The sequence below is a fragment of the Saimiri boliviensis genome, chromosome 14, assembly GCF_048565385.1.
Source record: "Saimiri boliviensis isolate mSaiBol1 chromosome 14, mSaiBol1.pri, whole genome shotgun sequence".
Classification (NCBI taxonomy): domain Eukaryota; kingdom Metazoa; phylum Chordata; class Mammalia; order Primates; family Cebidae; genus Saimiri; species Saimiri boliviensis.
This window is the reverse complement of record NC_133462.1, coordinates 34,834,936-34,860,936: the sequence shown is the minus strand read 5'-3', so window position 1 is coordinate 34,860,936 and position 26,001 is coordinate 34,834,936. Positions and strand designations below refer to the sequence as shown.

General features: G+C 47.0%; 1 protein-coding gene and 1 non-coding gene across 7 annotated transcripts in view; both read right to left on the bottom strand.

The window, feature by feature from the left end:
* The window catches only part of ZNF44 (zinc finger protein 44), a 90,745-nt gene extending 67,431 nt beyond the window's left edge, over positions 1 to 23,314 (bottom strand). For 2 of the 6 annotated variants that reach the window (XM_074384588.1, XM_010329483.2), the window contains exon 1: positions 23,165 to 23,314. In XM_074384588.1, the coding sequence (XP_074240689.1) occupies positions 23,165 to 23,167 (3 nt within the window). In that variant the 5' untranslated portion in view covers positions 23,168 to 23,314. Of the gene's footprint in view, positions 1 to 1,366; positions 11,025 to 23,164 lie in introns of those variants that run through there. The other 4 variants (XM_074384590.1, XM_074384591.1, XM_074384587.1 and 1 more) reach the window with 2 other exon arrangements.
* On the bottom strand, positions 21,071 to 21,177 carry LOC120362844 (U6 spliceosomal RNA). The gene has a single exon (XR_005578645.1). It is a non-coding gene; the product is annotated as a U6 spliceosomal RNA (small nuclear RNA).
* Positions 23,315 to 26,001: the final 2,687 nt, after the last annotated feature.

Below are 26,001 nucleotides of genomic sequence, written 5' to 3'. Positions count from 1 at the left end.
ACTGGCAGCTGCCAGCATCTTAGGGTAGCCCCAGAAAATTTTGTAACACAGGGCCTGGAAAAGATAGAGTGGACTGAGGTCCCATCACCCTGTAAAGGACATTCTGATGAGGTATCTGTGCCTAGGGGAGATAAAAGAGGCACAAAGGTTTCGGGTTTTTTTGTTTGTTTGTTTTTACAACAGAGTGTCAGGTAGTTATTCTCTTCTTCCTCACGTGTGAAATGTTAAGGAAAACAAAATAAATAATTTTAAAAAGAGCTATTCGTTGCTATCTGAAAACAAACGACAAAATACTGTGTCTATTTAAAATATCATCTTGGGGACAAAGGGTTCATGATGTTACTGTGAATTGACGAGTTAAGTAAGCATATGGAAGGATCTGGAAACCAAAAGATTTACTGTGAGCCCTAAGAGGAGTTAAGATGAAGAGACAAGGTGGTAGATTTCAGACCCTGATGCCCAAATCTTTGTAAGACTAATGATCACCCTTGGAAAGAAAAAAGGGACTGAGGACCACAGTGGCTCCTCCCACACACAAAGCCCACACACGAGTCTGGATTCTGCCTGGTGACCCTCCTGTCGTCACCGTGCAGCGTCCTCACCGGGTTCACAGAACTGCGAGCCAGGCTGGGGGCGAGATTGCAGTTGATACTAACCAGGTGCCCTCAGCCCCGCCGCCTCACGGGGCCGCCTCCCTGAGAGTCAGGTCACGGCAGACGCCGGCTTCCCCACTGTGCCTGGGGATAAGAGCTCTGAGAGCTGCTCAAGAGTCGCTTGAGTTGTTTTTCAGATCCTGAATTCCAGCGGAAAGGTTGGCGCCAAGCAGGCTGAAGACCCCACAAGGGAGCCCACTCAGCAGGAGAATGCGGTTCTTCACCTCGGATCCCAGGATTCGCCCCTCACTTCCCCACCAACCAGCGACCCCACATCCCAGCCGCCCCCATCCAGACCCCTAAACACTCCACCTCCAAACCTCTTAGGGAGGCGGATCTAGGGTGTCCTCTCCTATTAAACTGTTTCTGCCGCAGCCCTAGGCGTCTGGGTGCAGTGACTCGGCCAGCGAACCTGTGCCGGTTCTGCCGCGCAGTCTGGGGAGACGCGGGGCTGCTGGCGGAAGCTGCCCGGAGAGGGGGCCGGGGCCCGCGCCACAGTCACCGCTCAGGGACCGGACAGGACGCCCGGGGTCCCGGCTGCCGGTCCAGCCCCAGCCTGTGGCCAAACGGTCCGAGGACCAAGGTGCGCAGAGGAACTCAGGTTCCAGACCCCAAAGACGCTGCGGGGAGGCCCGGGTCCCGCCACAGCCGGTTCCGACTGGCTGCGACCAGCCCTTCGCCCTGCCTCAGGACGCCGGGCCCCGCACACTCACCATTTCCCGGCTTTGCAGTGTCCCGGGTCCTCCCAACTCCGCACGCTGCCAGGGTAAGGCCCAGAGCGACAGAAGCCTCCACAGATCCTCCAGGGCGTCTCTCAGCGACAGAAGACCGAACAGAGGTCACCAGGGTGAAGAGGCCACTGGCTGCTAAAACGTCACACCCTTCACCCAACAGCGCGCCTGATTGACAGGTCTCAGGAACCCGCCCGCGACTCTGATTGGATAATGCCCCAGGTCCCGCCTCCTGGGCACTGAGTGACAGAATAACCGATCTCACAGGGCTGAGTGCAGCCGGATGAACGGGTTCCAGACCCCGCCCTCACAGGGCGGGCTTCCTCCCTGAGCAGTGACCCGACGAGTCCCGGGGAACGTTTGCCTTAAAGCGGAATTTTCTACCTGTAGTCACAACTGTGTGCAAGGAATCCTAGACTCACTGTCCAGTGGAGCCATCCCCTGGCCTCAAAGCAGGAGGGCAGCCGAGGCCACACTGCAGATGGGGAAGGGTGGGGGGAGGGAGGCTGATGTCCTCCGGGGATCAGGAATTTGGGATGAGGCTGTCGCCTGCAAGACCAAGCCTTTCTCCCACTATAAGTGCTGGACGGGTTCTTCTTGCGCGCTACACAAATAAAAACCACGGCATTGCAGTTTGAAAAAAAAAAAAAAAAGTTTAATAAAACACTAGGCCTGCTACGATATGTGGGAGACGGAGTTACTACTCAAATCATTCTCATCCAAGCTCCGTAGGTAGTTTTTCAAAAGCAGTTTGGAGAAAAGGGTGGGGGCGGCCAGGCTTGCTACTGACTGGTTGAGGTGGGAATGAAATCATAGGGGGTGGAATCTGTCCTCTTGGCGAGGCGCGGTGGCTCATCCCTGTAATCCCAGTACTTCGGGAGGCCGAGGCAGGAGGATCGCTTGAGGCCAGTAGTTCAAGACCAGCCTAGGCATAGAGTGAAACCCTGTCTTTATATTATATTTAAAAAATTAAAGAAGAAGAAAATAAAAGCTGCCCTACTATGCTGAATCACTTATTGAGTGGGGCCCCAGGAGCGGAGTTGGCAGGTGCAGGTGGTGTCAGATGTGCAAAAGAACCTGAAAATGTATCTCAAAAGGCCAATCTATGATTGTGGTGTTTTCTGCAGAAACGGCTAGCAATCTATGTCTACACTTTAGCAGAATTTCGATTCCTCTCATCCCTCAGCCTGATGGCCATTCATTAGTTTTTCAAAGGCAGTTGAGTTTTGGGAAAGGCTTATAATCATTCAGCCTATCTTCCAAAGTTAGCTGGGCCTAAAAGCCCAGGATTAAGGGAAAGATACGCTGGGGAGCTGGGTGGAAGGGACGTGTTAGCTTAGATCTCTTTCACTGTCATAATTTTCTCACTGATATAATTTTTGCAGATGGTTTCAACACCTTATTTTTAAATCTACTCATTTTCATCCCAGAAGATAAAAGCACATCAACGACAAAAAAAAAAAAAAAAAAAAAAAAAAAAAAAAAATGTTAAATGTGTGAAAAAACTGGAATTATAGGCTAGGTGCAGTGTCTCATGCCTGTAATCCCAGCATTTTGGAAGGCCGAGGCGAGTGGAATACCCGAGGTCTGGAGTTCGAGACCAGCCTGGCCAACATGGTGAAACCTCATCTCTACTAAAAACACAAAAAATTAGCCAGATGTGGTGGCAGGCCCCTGTAATCCCAGCTACTTGGGAGGCTGAGGCAGGAGAATCGCTTGAACCCAGTGGATCTGCACCTGGTGATGAGGGAGAGACACTGAAGGATTTAACTCTGGGGGCTCAACCTGCCTTCCTGTGCCCTCTGCAAAGTGTAGAAACACTCCTTCCTTCAAGACTTTAAATGTTAATTACTTAAAAGCTCCAATCAGAAGCCGGAACATTAGACACTGAATTGAAAGACATGAGTGTTGGCCGGGCACAGTGGCTCACACCTGTAATCCCAGCACTTTGGGAGGCCTAGGTGGGAGATCACAAGGTCAGGAGGTCGAGACCATCCTGGCCAATTTGGTGAAATCCTGTCTCTACTAAAATACAAAAAATTAGATGGGCGTGGTGGTGGGTGCTTGTAGTCCCCAGCTACTCAGGAGACCAAGGCAGGAGAATCGCTTGAACCCGGGAGGCAGAGGTTGCAGTGAGCTGAGATTATGCCATTGTATTCCTGCCTGATGAAAGAGCGAGACTCCATCTCAAAAAAAACAAACAACAAAAAAAAAAAAAAAAAAAAGAAAGAAAAGTAGTTGAGCCAAGGACTTAGCTAAATATTTCAGTTTTGTGCACCACCACAAAAAAGAGTAAGACAGAAGGGGATGTGCCACTATGTTTGCTTGTGAACAAAAATGACATATATTCAATAAAGAGAAAGTCAGAAATAGGCAAATAAACTAATAAATATTTTAGCAATTCCTAGAAAGTATGAATTAGATAAAGTGAAAACTAGAATTTCATATTTGAATGCTACAATCTGGTAATATATTTTACCTTTGGCAACCCTTCATCTAAAGATATTTATATAGACATTTATGTGTATGTGTATATATATGTACGTGTATATATATATAAATATATACATATATATAAATATATATATTTGTAATATATTTATATTTGTAATATATAAAAATGCCAGATTTGGGCGGGGCGCGGTAGCTCAAGCCTGTAATCCCAGCACTTTGGGAGGCCGAGGCGGGTGGATCACGAGGTCAAGAGATTGAGACCAACCTGGTCAACATGGTGAAACCCCGTCTCTACTAAAAAATACAAAAAATTAGCTGGGCATGCTGGCGTGTGCCTGTAATCCAAGTTACTCAGGAGGCTGAGGCAGGAGAATTGCCTGAACCCAGGAGGCAGAAGTTGCGGTGAGCCGAGATTGTGCCATTGCACTCCAGCTTGGGTAACAAGAGCGAAACTCCGTCTCAAAAAAAAAAAAAAAAAAAAGCCAGATTTGAATAATATGTAAGTCATATTTATCTCCAACGATCCATGTAAAAGGACATGCAAGAATGGTCATTGTCACACTATATATAAAAGAAACAATCCATTCAAGAAAATGGTTAAATAAACTTGAAATTTGACAATAAAGTTCTCCATAAAACATCGAAACAAACAAACAAAACAAAAACCATAAAGCTTTCCCCATACTTCTTTGAAGCAAAAAGTAGGAGACCTAAAACCATCACGAACTGGAAGCTGGAACTCATGACTTAAAAAGAAAGGAGTCAAATTTCAGGTGTCATTCGATTACACGAAATTTTTATGCATTTGGTAGTGTTTCCAGACAGGAAAAATGGAAAATAAGAAAAAAAATGATATCCGATTATAACTAATGAATAAATGATACTCTTGCCTTCAAAGATCACACACACACACACAAACACACAAAGGGAGAGAGAGAAAGAGAGATATCCTATTATCACAGGCCACTGTTGTTTCCCTGGAGGATAAACTACTTCTCTGTAAGATACTCCTCACATTAACTTCTTCTGAAATACTATTATATTTATTTGTTCTAAGACAGGTATAAAAAAGAGGTTGCAGGGCCGGGCTTGGTGGCTCATGCCTGTAATCCTTGCACTTTGAAAGGCCAAGGAGGGCGGATCATGACGTCAAGAGATAGAGACCATCCTGGTCAACATGGTGAAACCCTGTCTCTATTAAAAATACAAAAGTTAGCTGGGCATGGTGGTGCGCGGCTGTAGTTCCAGCTACTCGGGAGGCTGAGGCAGGAGAATCGCTTGAACCAGGGAGGCAGAGGTTGCACTGAGCTGACACTGCACCACTACACTCCAGCCAGGTGGCAGAGTGAGACTGTCTCAAAAAAAATAAATAAATAAGGGGGATGAAGTGGGTGAAACTAATTGCTGTCAGGGTTATGTATAGATTTAGTGTATTTTTACAAATTGCAACAATTCAGTAGTTGATAACTGTGTTGATTAAATTCTTACAAAAGCTTTTAGACAAAAATAAATATTCACATTACCATGATGAAAAATAATTGAAACAAAGTTTTAAAAAAGTGATTCCTCTGAGAAATTAACATTGTAAGATAAGCTAGAAACCTACAGTACATGGCTTGAGGTGAGCCCTGAGGAAACACATTTTGGTGGGGAAGCTCACTCCTGGAAAATATACATGTACCAGAATACTGGCAAGTAGCAGTTTAAACGTAATATAGAAAAATGGAAAACAGCCAGGTGTAACATTTGTAAGATGTAATTTTACTTTGTAATGATGTGGCATATGTTGTGTATGTGTATATAGTGTATGTTTACTCCAAAAGCAGCAAACTGACTCATTCCCAAGTTTTAATAGTTTTCTAATAGTTTAAATTATTTTGTCGTTAGTTTCCCAAGTAAACATGGCTACGGTCTTTAATCACAATATTTGTTTCTTCCATCCTATTCTTCATATTGCTTGTTTTTGGTTTTGGTTTTGGTTTTGGTTTTAAGACAGGATCTTGCTCTGTCACCCAGGCTGGAATGAACTGGCCCAATCATAGCTCACTACAACCTCATACTCCTGGGCTCCAGCGATCCTCCCACCTGAGCCTCTCAAATAGCTGGGACTATAGGTGCATGCCATTATGCTCAACTCATTTCATTTTTTCTTTCTTTCTTTTTTTGGTAGGGCCTGGTTCTAGGTATGTTGCCCAGGCTGTTCTGCAGGTAGTGGCCTCAAGAGATCTTCCCACCTCGACTTTCCAAAATGCCGGAATCACAGGCATGAACCACCACACTGGTTTCTTCATTGTTTTTTTGACATTAAGTCATACAGACTACCATAATGATAAAATAATTGAAGGGAAATAGACTTTTTTTTTTGAGACAAGGTCTTCCTGTATTACCCAGGCTGCAGTGCAGTGGCATGATCAGGGCCCACTACAACCTCTGCCTCCTAAGCTCAAGTGTTCCTCCCACCTCAGCTTCCGGAGTAGCTGGACTACAGGCACACACCATAATGCCCAGCTAAATTGTGTTTTTTGTTTATCTTTTTTGTAGAGACAGGTTTTTGCCATGTTACCTAGGCTGGAATATCTGCTTTTACTTAGGTAACTGTTGTTCTTTCAGAGGAAGCCTCTCACACACCTATATCTCATCCTGCTGTGCTCTAACACTTACTTTAACCAAGAATCCTATATGCAGCAAAGTCCACGTTTAAAATGAAAGGCAGCCGGGCGCGGTGGCTCAAGCCTGTAATCCCAGCACTTTGAGAGGCCGAGGCGGGTAGATCACGAGGTCAAGAGATCGAGACCATCCTAGTCAACACGGTGAAACCCCGTCTCTACTAAAAATGCAAAAAAAATTAGCTGGGCATGGTGGCGCATGCCTGTAATCCCAGCTACTCAGGAGGCTGAGGCAGGAGAATTGCCTGAACCCAGGAGGCAGAGGTTGCAGTGAGCCGAGATCGCGCCATTGCACTCCAGCCTGGGTAACAAGAGCGAAACTCCGTCTCAAAAAAATAAATAAATAAAATAAATAAAATGAAAGGCAAAAGAAAGACTTTTCCAGGTTTAAAAGTATACATATTGAGGCCAGGCATGGTGTTGCATGCCTGTAGTCCCAGTGACTCTCAAGGTTTAGGTTGAGCCCAGTAGGTTGAGGTTGCAATGAGCTATGATTGCCCCACTACACTCCTGACTGGACAACAGAGAGAGATTCTGTCTCAAAAAGAAATATACATATTGAGACAGTTGGTTTCTAGCACACTAGCCCTACAAGAAAAATTAAAGAAAGTTCTTAAGTCTGAAACCAAAGGATGTCAAAATCCACAAGAAAAAACAGAAACCACCATTAAAGGTCATTATATAAGTATAAAAACCAGACTGAATGTGTATTTCTTCACTGTTCTTCTCATTATTGATTTATAAGGTATGTGTAAAATTATAAATCACTGGTGAATTGTTGGGCCTACAACATATAACAATGTAACATGTGTGTATTATATGTATAAACACCACCATAAAAACTGAACTATCTAAAGAACTACCAATGGCAAAGTAATAATTGTAAGAATGGGATGGGCGCACTGGGTCACGCCTTTAATACCAGCACTTTGGGAGGCTGAGGTGGGTGGATCACGAGTTCAGGAGTTCAAGCCCAGCCTTCCTAACATGGTGAAACCCTATCTCTACAAAAATTAGCCAGGCATGGTGGCACACACCTGTAATCCCAGCTACTCAGGAGGCTGAGACAGTGTGTTAACCTACGTGTTGGCCTAATCAACTCATTCTTAATTGAAAAATTAGCCAGACTGACTCCATATTAACTTCTTCACTTATAGTTATTCCCTACCCCTGCGTTAAGTATATAGCTATCATGTGTAGCTGGGGCTGGATGACACCAGGCACATCAGAAATGCATTCCTCTACCAATAAGATACCGAGCCAAGCGTACCAGCAGCCCTGGGAATGCTGATGTTGCTAAGTACCCAGAGTCCCCATATCTATAAGTTGTATATCTTTTGTGACAGCTTAAGCCCCTGCACCTGGTACCGTTTACTTCTTATGTACTAGTTTATCTTTTAACTTTTTGCTTGCTCTGCTTCTGTGAGAAAATTGCTTCAGCTAGAATCCCCCTCCCCTTTTCAAACCAGGGTATAAGAAACCACCACTTTCTTCAGGGCAGAGAGAATTTGGGGTATTAACCATCTCTTGGTCACCAGCAAAAACGTAACTCAATCTCAGAGTGTGGCACATTCCTCGACTCACTAAGGTATTACATTTGGAGGCTCCAGTGTCATTTTTCCATGCCAGCCGGCGCAGACCAGACTCATTCCAGGAGTCCCCGGGATGAATGGCAGTCTATAGGGGAGGCACCCCCTGAGACATTCCAGGGCCCCACAGCTCACTGCCGTCCACAGGGGAACGGATCGACTGCTGGTGTGCCCACCAAATTCAGCCTCTGAGTCCTCTGTCTCTGGTCGCAGGAAGGTAAGACAGATCTGACTCTGCCTGTTTCTGGGAGGGAATCGACCCTGATGAACCCTTAAAAGAAAAGGCCAAATTTGAACTCTCTGCCTTTAAGACGTGGAGACACCTGAGTTTGGTTCGAAACCCTTCCCTGACGGGGGTCCTCCCTCATAACTCTGTCAACACTCCAGGACACTAGAAGACAGAGCCCAAGTTTCTGTCAGTAAACTTCTACTTCAGAATTGTTAAATAAACTCTTGAGTGCTTGTGTGCGTGCATGTGTGAGTGAGTGGGGACCTCGGAGGCCTGCCTCCGAGGATCCAATTTGTGGCTCCATGGCGAAAGCTACGGAGTCTGAGTGGGCCCCCACTGAGTTTCCATGGCGACCTCAAAAGGCTTATGACAGTATCAGCCCTAGCTTGATCTGAGTCGGGGCTTTATACTGACATGCCGATGCTATGAGGCTCCTAAATCTCTGTAAGGGAAGAGGCCAGGAGGGCGTCTGACTAATCCTAACACGGGACTCTGTCTGTTGAAACCATCATAACAGTTTCTATGTCCCAGTGACTATTCTGTTTGGTGTCTGTTTAAGTTTGTATGTCTTGTTGCCGTTATTGTCCGTGACAGCTGGGCAAGGACTTCTTTAAGGTCCTTAGCACAGATTTTTTTTTTCTTTTTTTGTATGTGACAGAGTCTTGCTCTGTTGCCAGGCTGGAGCACAGTGGCGCAGTCTCAGTTCACTGCAACCTCCGCCTCCTGGGTTCAAGCGATTCTTCTGCCTCAGCCTCCCTAGTAGCTGGGACTACAGGCGCGTGCCAAATGCCTGGCTAATTTTTGTATTTTTAGTAGAGACAGGGTTTCACCATGTTGGCCAGGATGGTCTCGATCTCTTGACCTCATGATCCACCCGCCTCGGCCTCCCAAAGTACTGGGATTACAGGCATGAGACACCGTGCCCGGCCCTTAGCACAGATTTTCTATCTGAGGAGGTCAAATCCCTCATTTGCAGGTTGGGCTGGCCTTCCCAGTCCTGTCTCTTGTCAAAAACAGGTCAGGTGTTGCTATAGGGAAAATTATGCAAAGCATCCACCACTTTGGGAGTTATGGCACCACAAAGATTATTGGCGCCTGGATTGTCACACCCCATGCCCTAATGACTGGCTAACTCTCTCCCACTTCTCAGAGCAGTAGTGGATTCTGTAGAATAGAATAGCCATCCTGTAGATCTCCTTGTTCACCTTTTCTGTCACCCTATGACTTTCCCAGTGCCCCTGAATAGGGCACTGTATAGGGAGACCTATGCCCGTAATGCTCTGATTTTTCTGCACACCTACCGTCCTCCCACATGGGTAATTTCTACTCTTTCAGAGGATTCAGGTAGCCCTTTTCCTCCTTGTCACCCCCATCCTTTACCCTGGACATCTTGTTTTCCTGTGTCTTGGCAAGTCCAGTGTCTTCAGGACTTGGCTTTGTTATCCTTCCTAAAACCCTTAAAAGAAAAGGCCAAATTTGAACTCTCTGCCTTTAAGACGTGGAGACACCTGAGTTTGGTTCGAAACCCTCCCCCGGGCTCCAGTCTTGTGCCATTCACAACCCCACCTCTAAGGTCCTGTGGAGTAAAATCCCCGCCCTGCCTCTGCTCGACTAAAACCTACTGCTTGAGTGGCACCTTCTGCTCCTCCTGTACTGCCTTCCTCTGAGGAAGAGGAAAGTTACCTGCACCCACTGCCCCCGCCATACAATCCTTCTGCTCCCTTGAGAGGCCCCAACCCCACATCTCAGGCTGTCCTCTGGGAGGAGTGACGCAGGGCCTGATATTCACTAGACCCTCCAAGACACTTCGCCTCTGTGAGCATCTTGGGTCAGCCCTAGGCAGTTCCGAAACCCAGAACCAGGAAAAGATAGAGGGTGGGCTGAGGTCACATCACCCTGTAACATTTCCAAAGGGAAACCTCAACCCAAATACATTCTCAGAAGGTGTCTACCTAGGGAAGATGAAATGAAAGACAGATTTTATTTCACGGCAGGGTGTCAGGAGGTTATTGTCTGCTTTCTTCACATGTGAAATGTTCATGAGCACAAACAATACTTTTAAAAAGAGCCATGCATTGTTAACTGAAAACAAAACGGCAAACCATTGCCTCTGTTTGAAATATTGTCCTGGGGGGACAAAGAGTTCATAAAATTGCTGTGAATTGAGGAAAGTTAGCTTGGGGAAAAGGAATTTGCTGCCAGCCCTAGGAGGAATTAGGATGAGGGACCAGGGTGGTGGATTTGAGACCTTGCTGCCCACATCTTTGGAAGACTCAGAGGGGAAATGGTCCCCCTTGAAAAGAAAGAGGGACTGAGGACCCCACAGATCACAGTGCCTCTTTCCAAGCACAAACCCCACACACGAGTCTGGATTCTGCCTGGTGACCCTCCTGTCGTCACCGTGCAACATCCTCACTGGGTTGACGGGAACTGCGAGCCAGGCTGGAGGTCAGATTGCAGTTGATATTAACCAGGTGCCCTCAGCCCCGCCGCCTTACGGGGCCGCCTCCCTGAGAGTCAGGTCACAGCACATGCCGACCACCGGCTTCCCCACTGTGCCAGGGGATAAGATCTCTGAGAGCTGCTCAAGAGTCGCCTGAGTTATTTCTCAGATCCTGAATTCCAGCAGAAAAGTTGGCGCCAAGCAGTCTGAAGACCCCGCAAGGGAGCCCACTCAGCAGGAGAACGCAGTTCTTCACCTCCCGACCCAGGATTCGCCCCTCACTTCCCCACCATTCGGCGACCCCACATCCCAGCCGCCCCTGTCCGGACCCCTAAACACCCCATCCCCAAACCTCTCAGGAGGGCAGATCTGGGGTGTTTGTTCTCTTCTCTCCCTCTATTAAACTGTTTCTGCTGCAGCCCTCGGCGTCCGGGCGCTGTGACTTGGGCCGCGAATCCGTGTGAGTTACAGCCGCACAATCTGGGGAAACGCGGGGGTGCTGGCGCGAAGCTGCTCAGAGAGGGCCGGGGTCGCCTCGCAGAGAGGTGAGCAGGGGGACTCAGGTCTGCAGACCTGGGAGTCGCCTGCGGGGAGGCCGGGGTCCCGTCACAGCCGGTTCCGGCCAGCCCCTCCCCCCAACCTAGGGACACTTGGCCCCGCACACTCACTTCCAGGCTTCCACAGCGTCCCGAGCCCTCTCTCCGCCTCCCACAGCCAGGACCCTGCGGGACAAAGGCTGCTGTAGAACTAACAAGGGCGGATCTCAGCCAGAACCGGGAACTGGAGTGCAGGGATGTGGCTTCCTCCCTGCGCTGTGACCTGACCTTTCCCAGGGGACCTTTGTATTGAAGCCGCATTTCCTTTCTGGATGCAATGGTCCCTTTCTGCATCTTCCTCCTAGACAGGGACTCACAAATGCGTGGAGGGAATTCCAGACCCCTTGTCCAGTGCAGCCATCCCTCGGTGTCAAAGCACGGAGAGGGTGGGGGGGAGCCCAGGCCACGCAGGCCACACTGCAGCAGGAGGGAGTGTGAAGTACTAATCAGGGAGGAAGAGTCGGGCTGACAGGAGCAGGGAAAGCAAAAAGAGAAAGCAGATAAGCTACAAGTCTGCCTTTCCTTATGGTCTGGGACACACAGTTTGCCTGTGCAAATGACTCACAATCTTCCTCATCCAGCTATCAACAGACACCTCTGGGCTGATAGGAAATTGCAAATTAGCACAAACAATACTTTTTAAAAAGCCATACATTGTTAACTGAAAACAAAATGGCAAACTACTGCCTCTGTAGTAGTTTGCAACCTTGGCATGATCAGAACTGCCCAAGCCCTCTTCAGCTCACAGCAAAAGCACCATTCTATAAAATCCCCAGCACACCTTTGTTCCCTGGCAGTCAGCTCTTCTTTTGCTGACCTGCCTGTTGCATCCTTGCAAAATGTTTTTCTACTTTCTACTAATAAAAGTATTTTCTACTTTCGCTAATAAACCTGCCTTTCTTTACCTACAACTGTTCGGTAAATTGTTTTTACTGCCCATGTGACCCTGACCCCAGATATTCACCACCAGTGACAGGGAGGGCCAATGTCCTCCAGGCATCAGAAATGTGGGATGAGGCTACTGGCAACACAGCCAGGCCTTTCTCCCACCTTGTCTCTCAATTTGCCAATTTTCAGCTCTGAAAGTAAAAATACACCAACAACAAAATAAAATTGCTAAATGTACAGAAAAACTGGAATTACATGGCAGCAATTTCTTACAAAGAATCAAAAAAGAGGCTAGGGACAGTGGCTAACGCCTGTAATCCCAGCACTTCGGGAGGCCAAGGCAAGTGAATCATGAGGTCAGGAGTTCTAAACCAGCCTGTCCAATGTGGTGAAACGCTGTCTCTACCCAAAATATAAAAACTAGCCAGTTGTGGTGGCATGCGGCGGTAATCCCAGCTACTCAGGAGGCTGAGGCAGGAGAATGACTTGAACTCGGGGGAGGCAGAGGTTGCAGTGAGCAGAGATTGTGCCACTGCACTCCAGCCTGGGCAACAGAAAGAAGCTCCATAAAAAAAAAAAAGAACAGGAAAAAAATACATCAATTAGGTCAGATAAGTAGCCTGCAGCACTTACATTTCACAAGCAAATCCCCATTTAGGAGGATAAACATATTGCCCAAGCTTGAGAATATAAATGGAAAAGTGACTGAGGCAGATCTCAAATGGATTTAGAGGTTTCTTTTTACAAGGCTGAGGATGTGTCAGGAAAAGAGAAACGCAAGTCACAGTCACAGTAGATCTGCAACCTGTGCTTTTTCCAAAGAGCGTTTGAGGACTTAAATATTTAGAGAGGAAAGAGAGGGCAGGAAGGGAAAGAGGGCAGGAAAAAAAAGGTAGAGGTAGGCAATGGGTCACATTCTTCGGAGGCTCTTATTAGTGCTCTGTGCATCTACACTGTACATGTGGAAAGAAAGAGAGGGAGGAGGAGTCACTTCCGCATTCATCACATGCTCACATTTACATTTTAAGTAAGATTCAAGTCAGCATGTGAAATTACAGCTATCGCTGGGCATGGTGGCTCACACCTGTAATTCCAGCACTTTGGGAGGCCAAGGCAGATCACAAGGTCAGGAGTTCAAGACCAGCCTGATCGTGAGCCGGGCGCGGTGGCTCAAGCCTGTAATCCCAGCACTTTGGGAGGCTGAGGCAGGTGGATCACGAGGTCAAGAGATCGAGACCGTCCTGGTCAACAAAGTGAAACCCTGTCTCTACTAAAAATATAAAAATTAGCTGGGCATGGTGGCACATGCCTGTAATCCCAGCTACTCAGGAGGCTGAGGCAGGAGAATTGCCTGAACCCAGGAGGCGGAGGCTGCAGTGAGCCGAGATCGCGCCATTGCACTCCAGCCTGGGTAACGAGAGCGAAACTCCGTCTCAAAAAAAAAAAAAAAAAAAAAAAAGACCAGCCTGATCAACATGGTGAAACCCCATCTCTACCAAAAATATAAAAATTAGGTGGGTGTGGTGGTGCACACCTGTAATCCCAGTTATTCAGGAAGCTGAGGCAGGAAAATCACTTGAACCCAGGAGGCGGAGGTTGCAGTGAGCCAAGATTGTGCCACTGCACTCCATCCTGGGTAACAGTGCAAGAATCTGTCTCAAAAAAAAAAAAAAAGAGAGAGAAAAAAAAAAGAAATTGCAGCTATCTGCTTGGAAACAAGAAAGGAAGTTTCTGTATGATTCATTTCCCAAACTTAACTTTCCCTCTGGCATAGTGAGGTGTGGGTCCTGAGATTGTGTTTTCCTTTCACAGAAAGCCACTCTGACTACTGTAATGGAGGCCCCGAGTGGATCAGAACCTGCTGATGAGACAGGGACACTTAAAGGTTTAATACTGGAGCTCACTATGCCCTCCTGTTTTCTCTCCAGTGTGTGAAAACACTCTCTCCTTCAAGATCTTCATTTCCACCAGCAGGAAACTCACCTAAAGTCAGTTTACAGTACTGATCTGCATAAACTGCCAAATTCATCAACTCTTTCTCCATGAGGCAATCCAATGGGTCTTTGTCAAAGTCTGATCTTCATAGGTTTCCCTCATATGCACAAATTACAGTCTGACTCTAATCAACACACCCGAGCATGCTAAGACCTCCAGTATTTTTACAAAAGATGGTCAGAGTAAAATATTCTGTCTATAGGCCAGGCGTGGTGGGTCACACCTGTAATCCCAGCACTTTGGAAGGCCTAGGCAGGTGGATCACCTCAGGTTGGGAGTTCAAGACCAGCCTGATTAACATGGAGAAACCCTGTCTGTACTAAAAATACAAAATTAGCCAGGCATGGTGGTGCATGCTTATAATCCTAGCTACTCAGGAGGCTGAGGCAGGAGAATTGCTTGAACTCAGGAGGCAGGGGTTGCAGTGAGCCAAGATCACGCCATTGCACTCCAGCCTGGGCAACAAGTGCAAAACTCCATTTCAAAAAAAAAAAAAGAAAAAAAAAATCTGTCTATATTCTCAATAAGCAGGTAGTGTGACAGGTTAGGGAGGACAGACAAAAATAAAAATGGATGTAGAACTATCACAATCTTATGCTGGAAGATGGTGGTTTCTTTTTCTCTTTTTTTTTTTGAGACAGGGTCTCATTCCCACACCTAGGCTGGAGTGCAGTGGTATGATCTTAGCTCATGGCGACCTTGACCTCTGGAGCTCAGACAATCCTCCTCCCACTTCAGCCTCCCAAGTAGCTGGGAGTACAGGTGCCCACCACCATACGCAGCTAACTCTTTGTATTTTTATTTATTTATTTATTTATTTTGAGACGAAGTTTTCGCTCTTGTTACCCAGGCTGGAGTGCAATGGCGTGATCTTGGCTCACCGCAACCTCTGCCTCCTGGGTTCAGGCAATTCTCCTGCCTCAGCCTCCTGAGTAGCTGGGATTACAGGCACGCGCCACCATGCCCAGCTAACTTTTTGTATTTTTAGTAGAGACGGGGTTTCACCATGTTGACCGGGATGGTCTCGATCTCTTGACCTCGTGATCCACCTGCCTCAGCCTCCCAAAGTGCTGGGATTACAGGCTTGAGCCACCGCGCCTGGCTGTATTTTTTTATAGAGCTGGGGTTTGGTCATGTTACTCAGGCTGGTCTCAAACACCCGTGCATTAAACTCTTCAATCAAATGACAAGACATCTGACTTTTAATTTGAAAACATGAGGATTGCCCCATATTTTTATAAAGTAAAAGTACCAGGTATAAAAGCATTATGAAGTGGAAGCTGGAACCCATGGCTAAAAAGAAAGGAGCCAAACATTGGATGTCATTAGATGAAGCAAAATCTTTAATTAACTTGTAAAAACTGTATCATTTTCTGCCATGACAAGTGGGCATGTTAGGAAAATAAGCAAAAAAAAAAAAAAAAATGATGTCTGAGTATAACTAATGAAGAAATAATACTATTTCCTTAGGAAACTACACACACACACACACACACACACACAGAGTCTAAAATTACAGGACGTTGTTCCTTCCCTGAAAAATAAACCACTGCTCTGTAAGATGCTCCACTCCTCACTCCACATTAACTGCTCCTGGAATAATGTCATATTTTGTTGTTTGCAGACAGGCATTAAAAGAGGCTGCAGTGAGTCGAACTAAGTGGGTGTCAGAGGTTCACTTACAGACTTTGCATATTTTTACAAACTGCAGCAATCAAGTCGTCGAGTATTGTGTTGATTTAAATACACATAAAAACTTTGAGACAAAAATAGACATTCACATTACCATGATGAAAAAAGTCAGTAATGGTGATTCCTCTGTGAAACTAGAAAAGAAATCCAGTGGTTAAACTTAGCAGTTCCAAGGGTATCACTGCTCTGAGGACAGTGGTCCCTTTTTGGCACCAGGGACTGGTTTCATGAAAGACAAGTTTCCCACAGACTGTGGGGGAGGGGTATGGTTTTGGGATGATTCAAGTGCATTAAATTTATTGTGCACTTTATTTCTTTTCTTTCCTTTTTTTTTGAGATGGAGTCTCACTCTGTTGCCCAGGCTGGAGTGCAGTGATGCCACCTTGGCTCACTGCAACCTCCGCCTCCTGGGCTCAAGTGATTAACCTGCCTCAGCCTCCTGAGTAGCTGGGTTTACAGGCATGCACCACCATGCCCGGCTAATTTTGTATTTTTAGTAGAGATGCGGTTTCACAATGTTTGCTAGGCTGGTCTTGAACTCCTGACCTCAAGTGATCCACCTGCCTCGGAGTCCCAAAGTGCTGGGATCACAGGCATGAGCCACCATGCTGGGCTGTGCATTTTATTTCTATTATTATTATTATTATTATTTGACATGGAGTCTCGCTCTGTCACCCAGACTGGAGTGCAGTGGCATGAGCTCAGCTCACTGCAATCTTCGTCCCCTAGGTTCAAGCAATTCTCCTGCCTCAGCCTCCTGTGTGGCTGAAATTACAGGTGCTGGCTACCACACCTAGCTGATTTTTTTTTTTTTTTTTTTTTTTTTTTTTTTTTTTTTAGGCGGAGTTTCGCTCTCGTTACCCAGGCTGCAGGCTGGAGTGCAATGGCGCGATCTCGGCTCACCGCAACCTCCGCCTCCTGGGTTCAGGCAATTCTCCTGCCTCAGCCTCCTGAGTAGCTGGGATTACAGGCACACGCCACCATGCCCAGCTGATTTTTAAATTTTTAGTAGAGACGGGGTTTCACCATGTTGGTCAGGCTGGTATCGAACTTCTGACCTCAGGTGATCTGCCAGACTCAGCCTCCCAAAGTGCTGGGATTACAGGCGTGAGCCACTGCACCCGCCTTATTTCTATTATTATTACATTGTAATATATAATGAAATAAGTATACAATTCACCATAATGTAGAATCAGTGAGAGCCCTGAGTTTATTTTCCTACATCTAGATGGTCCTATCTGGGGGTGATGGGAGACAGTGACAGATCATCAGGCATTCAATTCTCGTAAGGAGCATACAACCTAGATCCCTTACACGTGCAGTTCATAACAGGGTTCGTGCTCCCATGAGAATCTAATGCTACTGCTGATCTGACAGGAGGCAGAGTTCAAGCAGTAATGTGAGTGGTCCAGTTCCTAACAGGTCATGGACCTGTTACCAATCTGTTGCCCAAGGGTTAGGCATCCCTGTCCTAGGCAACATCTTGAAAATCTATTTGAAGTACATTTCTTTTCTTTCTCTCTTTTTTTTTTTTTTTTTTTTTTTTTTTGAGACAGAGTCTTGCTCTTGCTCTGTCACCCAGGCTGGAATGCAGTGGCCTGATCTCAGCTCACTATAACCTCCGCCTCCCGAATTCAAGTGATTTTCCTGCCTCAGCCTCCCGTGTGGCTGGGATTACAGGCATGTGCCACCAAGCCTGGCTAATTTTTGTATTTTTAGTAGAGATAGGGTTTCACCATGTTGGCCAGGCTCATCTGGTCTGGAATTCCTGACCTCAAGTGATCTGCCCACCAAAGCTTCCCAAAGTGCTGGAATTATAGGCGTGAGCCACCGTGCCCAGCCACCTTCAGGTTGTTTGTTTGTTGAAACAGAGTCTTGCTCTGTTGCCCAGGCTTGAGTGCAGTGGCACGATCTTGGCTCACTGCTGCCTCCGGGGTTCAATCGATTATCCTGCCTCAGCCTCCAGGGTAGCTGGGATTATAAGCGCCCACCATGACACCCAGCTAATTTTTTTATTTTTAGTGGAGAAGGGGTTTCACCATGTTGGTCAGGCTGGTCTCTAACTGCTGAGCTCAGGTGATCTGCCCTCCTCGGCCTCCCAAAGTGCTGGAATTACAGGTGTGACCCACTGTGCCTGGCCACCTTCAGGTTTTCAATTTGAGAATTAGTCCCAGTGGGAAAGCCTCCTCTAACCTCTCAGACTAGTGTGAGAACCCCCTCTACCATTACATTTTAGAGCCACATACTCTTCTCTACCGCACTGATGACAATCACCACTGATCTTTTATGTGCAGAACTGCTAAATAGTGTGATTGACACGGCCTTTCCCTACTCTGGAACCTGGCTCCACAAACACAGCTTGGGTTCATAACTAGACTTCTCAAAACACAACCTTTGGTCGATATCCACTAACATTACCCAAACCCAGGCTAGCATGACCTCTCTTCACACTACAACTATGGCTTTTAAGCTGGTCTCCCAGCTCCCCTCTACCATCTATTCTCTGCCCACCAGCAGGAGTAGACTTCTTCAAACAAAAACCAAACATCACTTCCCTGCTCAAAGTCATATAAAAGTCCATAACCTAGCTCACAAGGCCCGATGGGATCTGTCTCCTGCCTGTCTATCTAACCACGTCTTTTATTACCTCAGCACTCTAACTGTGGTCCATGGACCCATATGATAACACATGGGAGCGAGTTAGAAATGCAGACTCTCGGCCGGGCGCGGTGGCTCAAGCCTGTAATCCCAGCACTTTGGGAGGCCGAGGCGGGTGGATCACGAGGTCAAGAGATCGAGACCATCCTGGTCAACATGGTGAAACCCCATCTCTACTAAAAATACAAAACATTAGCTGGGCATGGTGGCGCGTGCCTGTAATCCCAGCTACTCAGGAGGCTGAGGCAGGAGAACTGCTTGAACCCAGGAGGCGGAGGTTGCGGTGAGCTGAGATCGTGCCATTGCACTCCAGCCTGGGTAACAAGAGTGAAACTCTGTCTCAAAAAAAAAAAAAAAAAAAAAAAAGAAATGCAGACTCTCAGCTGGGCGTGGTGGCTCACGCCTATAATCCCAGCACTTGGGAGGCTGAGGCGGTGGACTGCGAGGTCAAGAGATCAAGACCATCCTGGCCAACATGGTGAAACCCCAACTCTACTAAAAATACAAAAATTAGCTGGGCATGATGGCATGCACCTGTAGTCCCAGGTATTCGGGAGGCTGAAGCAGGAGAATCGCTTGAACCCGGAAGTTGGAGGTTGCAGTGAGCCAAGATTACACCACTGCACTCCAGCCTAGCGACAGAGGGATACTCCATCTCTAAACAAATAAATAAGGGCCAACATTGCCCTAGTACCAAAACTAGACAGACATTGCCGACATATCTCCACCACGTAAGGACATAAGCGGAAGAGTGCCATCTTTAAATGTGGAAGGGGGCCCTTACCAGAGATCTGACCTGCTTGAGTTTGGATTCCCAGCCTCTGCACCTTTGATATATGAACGAATGTTGTTTAAGGCATGCAGTTGATGGCAAGCTGTTATAGCAATCCTAAGTAATTAAGACAGGTAGGCTCTTTCTCTACCACACATCAAGGCTTTGACGTCTACAGTAATCAGGAAAGTATGGTGTTAGCAAAGTGGTGGGTACAAAGTCCAATGGAAAACAGCAAATTCTGGAACAAAAGCATCTATTTAAGGTAAGAGAAACTATGGCACAGCAGCTATTGCCAGGCAGTGATACAAATGACAGCCACTTCAACACAAAGAACAGGGACAAATTGTTATCTCCAGGAAAATAATCAATCTTCTGTCCAACACCTCCACATACAAAAATCAACTAATTACAGACCTGCCTGTTTTCATGAATTTTTATTTACCCTACGTTACCTCAGCTTCCATTTTGAATATAGTTCTACCTTTCTCCTACCAGAAAAAGTACTTTAAGAGCCTTGACACAGTATCCATTTTTCTGTAGTCATCATGAAAGAAAGTTTTTTCCAATTTATTTTCCCTGGTAGCATTTTCTCTGCTTAGCCTTGAAATTCCATTTGAGATCATTCAATTAAAAAAGAAAGAAAAAAAGCCAGATCTGGGAAACTTACAGTATGACAGAAAAAGTAAACAAGAAAAAAAGAGCATATAGGCCTAAATGTATATACTTTGTTTTCTGAAATCCAACTCTCTCTTGTCCCTTTAGAAACATTATCTTCTCTATCAATCTCTAATGTCAGAATGCATTTTGCAGTTAAGAAAAAACTGAACGGCCGGGCATGGTGGCTCAAGCCTGTAATCCCAGCACTTCGGGGGGCCGAGGCGGGTGGATCACAAGGTCAAGAGATCAAGACCATCCTGGTCAACATGGTGAAACCCTGTCTCTACAAAACATTAGCTGGGCGTGGTGGCGTGTACCTGTAATCCCAGCTACTCAGGAGGTTGAGGCAGGAGAATTGCCTGAACCCAGGAGGCGGAGGTTGCGGTGAGCCGAGATCGCGCCATTGCACTGCAGCTTGGGTAACAAGAGTGAAACTCCGTCTCAAAAAAAAAAAAAGAAAAGAAGGCCGGGCGCGGTGGCTCAAGCCTGTAATCCCAGCACTTTGGGAGGCTGAGGCGGGTGGATCACAAGGTCAAGAGATCGAGACCATCCTGGTCAACATGGTGAAACCCCGTCTCTACTAAAAATACAAAAAAAAAAAAATAGCTGGGCATGGTGGTGCGTGCCTGTAATCCCAGCTACTCACGAGGCTGAGGCAGGAGAATTGCCTGAACCCAGGAGGCGGAGGTTGCGGTGAGCCGAGATCGCGCCATTGCACTCCAGCCTGGGTAACAAGAGCGAAACTCCGTCTCAAAAAAAAAAAAAAGAAAAGAAAAGAAAAGAAAAGAAAATAACTGAACAAAAAGGAGTGAACAAATCTTTTGCAGGTTGACAACCCCAGGGAGGGACAGTGCTGACTGGAACACAGACAAGTTTCATTTAAGGGTCAGGTCAGGTCCTCCTATCACCTGGGACATCCCCCACCCCATGCTGCTCACTGAAGTACTCAGTGACCACTCCCCACCCCCAACCACCGGACACTGCACTGTGTGCCTTCAGGCTCTTGCACCACCTTACTATGTTACGTTATCCTTTTTTTTTTTTTTTTTTATGGAACGCTTCACGAATTTGCATGTCATACTTGCGCAGGGGCCATTCTAATCTTCTCTGTATCGTTCCAATTTTAGTGTATGTGCTGCAGAAGCGAGCACTATGGTACGTTATCCTTGACCTTTGGGATAGTTTTTCTTGCTTCACCAGTCTAACAGAATTCAAAGGATGAGAATCATTTCTATTTCACCCCCTCAATAACAGGACTTGAGTGGCTGACCAGTCATGTCTCCAAGCAATGAAAACTGGGCTTGGGGTGAGAAAATTGAGTGTCCTAGGGTTTAACTTTTTAGAAGAGGACACCAGGGGAATCATCCTACCTCAGGGCATCCAGCTCTTCCTGGGAGGCCCCACCCCCACACCTCAGGCTGTCCTCTGAGAAGAGTGACCCAGAGGCTGATATTCACTACACCCTCCAAGACAAGGCTGCTGTATTCACTTAGTGCCAGCCCCAGGCAGTTATCAAAGCCAGCACCAGGAAAATATAGCGTGGGCTCAGGACTCATCACTGGGTGGTTTCCAAAGGGGAACCTCAACCCAAACAAATTCTGATAAGGTGCCTTTGCCTAGGAAAAATAAAAAGAGGAGAAGCACAAACTTTTGTTGATGTTGTTCGTTTTTACAGCAGAGTGGTTAAACTACCTGACAGGTGGTTATTCTCTACATTCTCACACATGAAATATTCACAAACAAAAATTGTATCTTCTAAAAAAGAATCATACATTGCTAACTGGGGAAAAAAAAAAGACAGCTAAAATACTGCATCTGTTTGAAATACAGCCTGGGGGACAAAGAGTTCATTATGTTGCTGTGAACTGAGCAGAGCGGGGAGTCTTAATTAGGGAAAAGGAGTCAGGCTAAGGGCAACAGGGGAAAGCAGAAAGATAAAGCAAATAAGCTATAAATCTGCCTATCCTCCTGTCCAGAGAATTTAAACAAAAGAGAATGCAGGTAAGTTACAGGTCTAACTTTTTTTTTTTTTTTTTTCCAGTCAGGGTCTCACTCTGTTGCCCAGACTGTGGAGTGGTAGTGGTGTGACCTCAGGTCACTGCAACCTCCACCTTTTGCATTCAAGCGATTCTCCTAAGTAGGTGGGATTACAGGCATGCACCACCACACCTGGCTAATTTTTGTATTTTTAGTAGAGATGAGGTTTCACCACATTGTCCATGCTGGTCTTGAACTCCTGTACATGTCTTTCTTTCTGGCCTAAGATATATGGCCCAACACGTGGCCTTCTTGCCCAGATAAAGTACTTAATTCACAGAATTCCTGCTCACCATCAAACGCCTCAATTATCAAACACCTGGGCTGACAGAGGAATGCAAGTTAAGCTCCTTGCTGCCTTGGCACCATCCATCAGCCCAAGTTCCATTCTATAAAATCGCCCACAAGCCTCCGCTTCTCTCCTGCAGGCTCCCCTTTGCCTCCCTTGGGTCAGATTTTCCTACTTGTGCTAGTAAATCTGCTTTTCTCCACCTACAACTGTCTTGGTAAAAATTCTTTTACCCCAGCGTTACCGGCCCAGATAGTAGCCGTTCCCCTGTGACAGAGAGGAAATCAGCTTTATGAAATGCAGGGCGAACTCTGGAAGTTTAGGGATTTACTGCCAGCCCTAGGAGTTAGGGTGAGGGGACAAGGTAAGGCATTAGCCACCTGGCTTCCCAAACCTTTGAAGACAGAGGAAATCTGGTCCCATTTGGGAAGAACACAGAGACTGAGGATCCCACAGATCACAGCGCCTCCCACCCACGAACCCCACACACGAGTAGGGATTCCCCCATGACCCTCCCGTGACCTCCCCACAATCTGGGGGAGAAAGGGGCTGCGGGAGCCGAGCTGCCCAGAGAGGGCTCCGATGTCGCGACCGCAAGTCGCCGCGCAGGGACAGGACAGGACGCCTGGGGTCCCAGCTGCCAATCCAGCCTCACCCTGCGGTCGAGGGGATGAACCGAGCTGCGCCAAGCGGACCCGGGTCCCAGACCCCGGAGCTGACGGCTGGGGAGGCCCGGCTTCCGCCACGGCCGGTTCTGGACGGTTCCAACCAGCCCTTCCCCCCTTTCGGGACGCCTGGCCCCGCAGACGCACCATTTCCCGGCTTTCGGGACGTTCCAGAGTCCTCCTTCTGCCTCCTGCTGCCAGTGCGGGTCCCAGTGTGACAGAGGTTGCCACAGACCTTTCCCGACGTCCCTCAGCGGCGGAGGCGCGAGATGAGCGAAGGGGCGTGGAGGAGACGCCGCGGGCTATTTGAACCTCGCACTCTCCTCCCGGCAGCACGCCTGATTGACAGTCCTCATGACCCCGCCCTATGGCTCTGATTGGATAGGGCTCCAGGTCTTGCCCCTTGGGCACTGAGTAACAGAAGAAGCGATCACACAGTGCTGAGTAGAGCGGGATGAACGGGTTCCAGACAGCCCTTAGCAGGGCAGGCTTCCTCCCTGCAGTGTGACCTGATCTCTCCCAGGGAATATTTGCATGTATGCAGAATCCCCTGCCCATACTTAGCGGGCCCTCATTGCTTTTCCTCCTGGAGAAGGAGTCACACGTGTGTGCAGCGAATCCCAGACCCACAGTCCAGTGGAGCCATTCCCCTGGCGTCAGAGCAGAGGGAAGCCCAGGCCACAGAGGCCACACTGCAGCAGGAGGGAGCCTGATGTCCACGGGTCGTCAGGATTTGGGGATAAGACTCTTGGTGGTAAGGTCAAGCCTTCCTCTCACCTTGCATCTCAATCTACTCATTTTCAGCCACGGAAATAAAAACAAGTAAACAGTATTAAATATCCAATGTGTGGAAGAACTGAAATCACACAGCAGCAATAAATGAATGAATGAATCAAAACAGAAAAAAAAAAGAAAAGCAAAACCTTGAACTAGTTCAGATAAAGCAGCCTGCTGCACTCATACTTCACAAGCAAACGTCCCATTCAGGAGGCTAAACATAGTCCCAAACTTGGCAGCCGCCTCTTAACTGTTGAAATGGAACCCCAGAGTGGATAAAAACCTAGTGATGAGACTGGGACACTGAAGGATTTGACTCTGGGAGCTCAACATACTTCCCTGTGCCCTCTGCAGAGTGTGGCAATGCCCCCTCCCTCAAGACCTGCATTTTCACCAGCAGTAAAGTTTCATGTAAAGTTAGTTTAAGGGCCGGGCACAGTGACTTATGCCTGTAATCCCAGCACTTTGGGAGGCCGAGGCAGGTGGATCACCTGAGATAAGGAGTTCAAGACCAGCCTGGCCAACATGGTGAAACCCTGTCTCTACTAAAAATACAAAAATTAGCTGGGAATGGTGGTGGGCACCTGTAATCCCAGCTACTCGGGAGGCTGAGGCAGGAGAATCACTTGAACCCGGGAGGAGGAGGTTGTGGTGAGCCAAGATCATGCCACTGCACTCCAGCCTGAGTGACAGAGTAAGACTTGGTTTCAAAAAAGGAAAAAAAAAAAGGTTAGTTCAAGGTACTGACCTATATAAACTGTCAAATTCATAAACTCTTTACCCAGATTTTTGTAATACATAAAGGCTAACATCTGATTTTAAGCACAGCTTCAGACTGTGTGCAGACCAGCACAGGCTGTGGAGGAAGCACGAAAGAGGAGGCTTCATTTCCCTCCCTTTGCAGCCTTCAGAATGGGCTCAGCGTGGAGTCACTGGCTCCAGCTCTGCTGCCCACTCCAGGTGGTTGGGGCTCAGAAAATAATACCCCAAAACAAAGACCCTGGAAGAAGCCTCAGAAGCAAAAGTTTTTATCTGCAGTAGGGAGAGGAAAAACTCAGTCCCATTCTTTTTCAAGGCTCGTCATAGAAACTAGAACCTCTCTTCTCCAGGTCATAGAATCCAGAACCCTTTTCCCCTAAATCCAGGCATAAAACCTAAATGTATTACTCTTTCCATTGTCCTTTCTAAGTTAAAAACTGGCCATGAGCAAATTAATTGCCAACCTTGTTTCAATGTAGGTCAGGGGTGTCCCTGGGACTTCCCTGGGCCACAGTGGAAGAAGAATTGTCTTAGACCACATATAAAATACACTAACACTAACAATAGCTGATGAGCTAAAAAAAAAAAAAAAAAAAAAAAAAAAAAAAAAATCACACACACACAAAAAATCCCTAATGTTTTAAGAAAGTTTATGAATTTATGTTGTGCTGCATTCAAAGCCATCCTGAACAGTAGGTTAGACAAGCTTGCTGTGGGTCATAAGACCCCCCCCCCCCATTTCAGAGTGGGTCCTGCCTTATACCCAGAAGAAAAGAATGCATGCTCAGAAAGGCCAACAACAATCTAGCCAGGCCCTGTTGAGTTTCCCCACTCAGTCTGTTAGTATGGGGTCATACTCTTTTGGTCTAATCACATTCCTACATGGCTATCAATATGTTGTTAAACCTAAGCATAAAATAGAACCATTTCCAGGCTGGGAACGGTGGCTCATGCCTGTAATCCCAGCACTTTGGGAGGCCGAGACAGGCAGATAACCTGAGGTCAGGAGTTTGAAACCAGCCTGGCCAACATGGTGAAACCCCATCTCTACTAAAAATACAAACATTAGCTGGATGTGGTGGTACACACCTGTAATCCCAGCTACTCAGGAGACTGAGGCAAGGAGAATCACTTGGACCCAAGAGGCGGAGGTTGCATGAGCTGAGATTACACCACTGCATTCAAGCCTGGGCGACAGAGCAAGATTCTGTCTCAAAAGAAAAAAAAAACAATTTCCTCTGTATCTCTGGGTCTTCATTTTGAAGTTTCCGAAGTATACACGTTAAATAAAATTTGTATGCTTTTTCTCCAATTAGTCTCTCTTCTCTCCAATTAATTCAGCAAAACATCAGAGGACCAAAGAGAACATTTCCCATGGCCGCTGCAAGAGTCTTCATGTGCTTCTCACCAGCACTGATGAGTTAAATGAGACAGAGTCCCTCAATTCC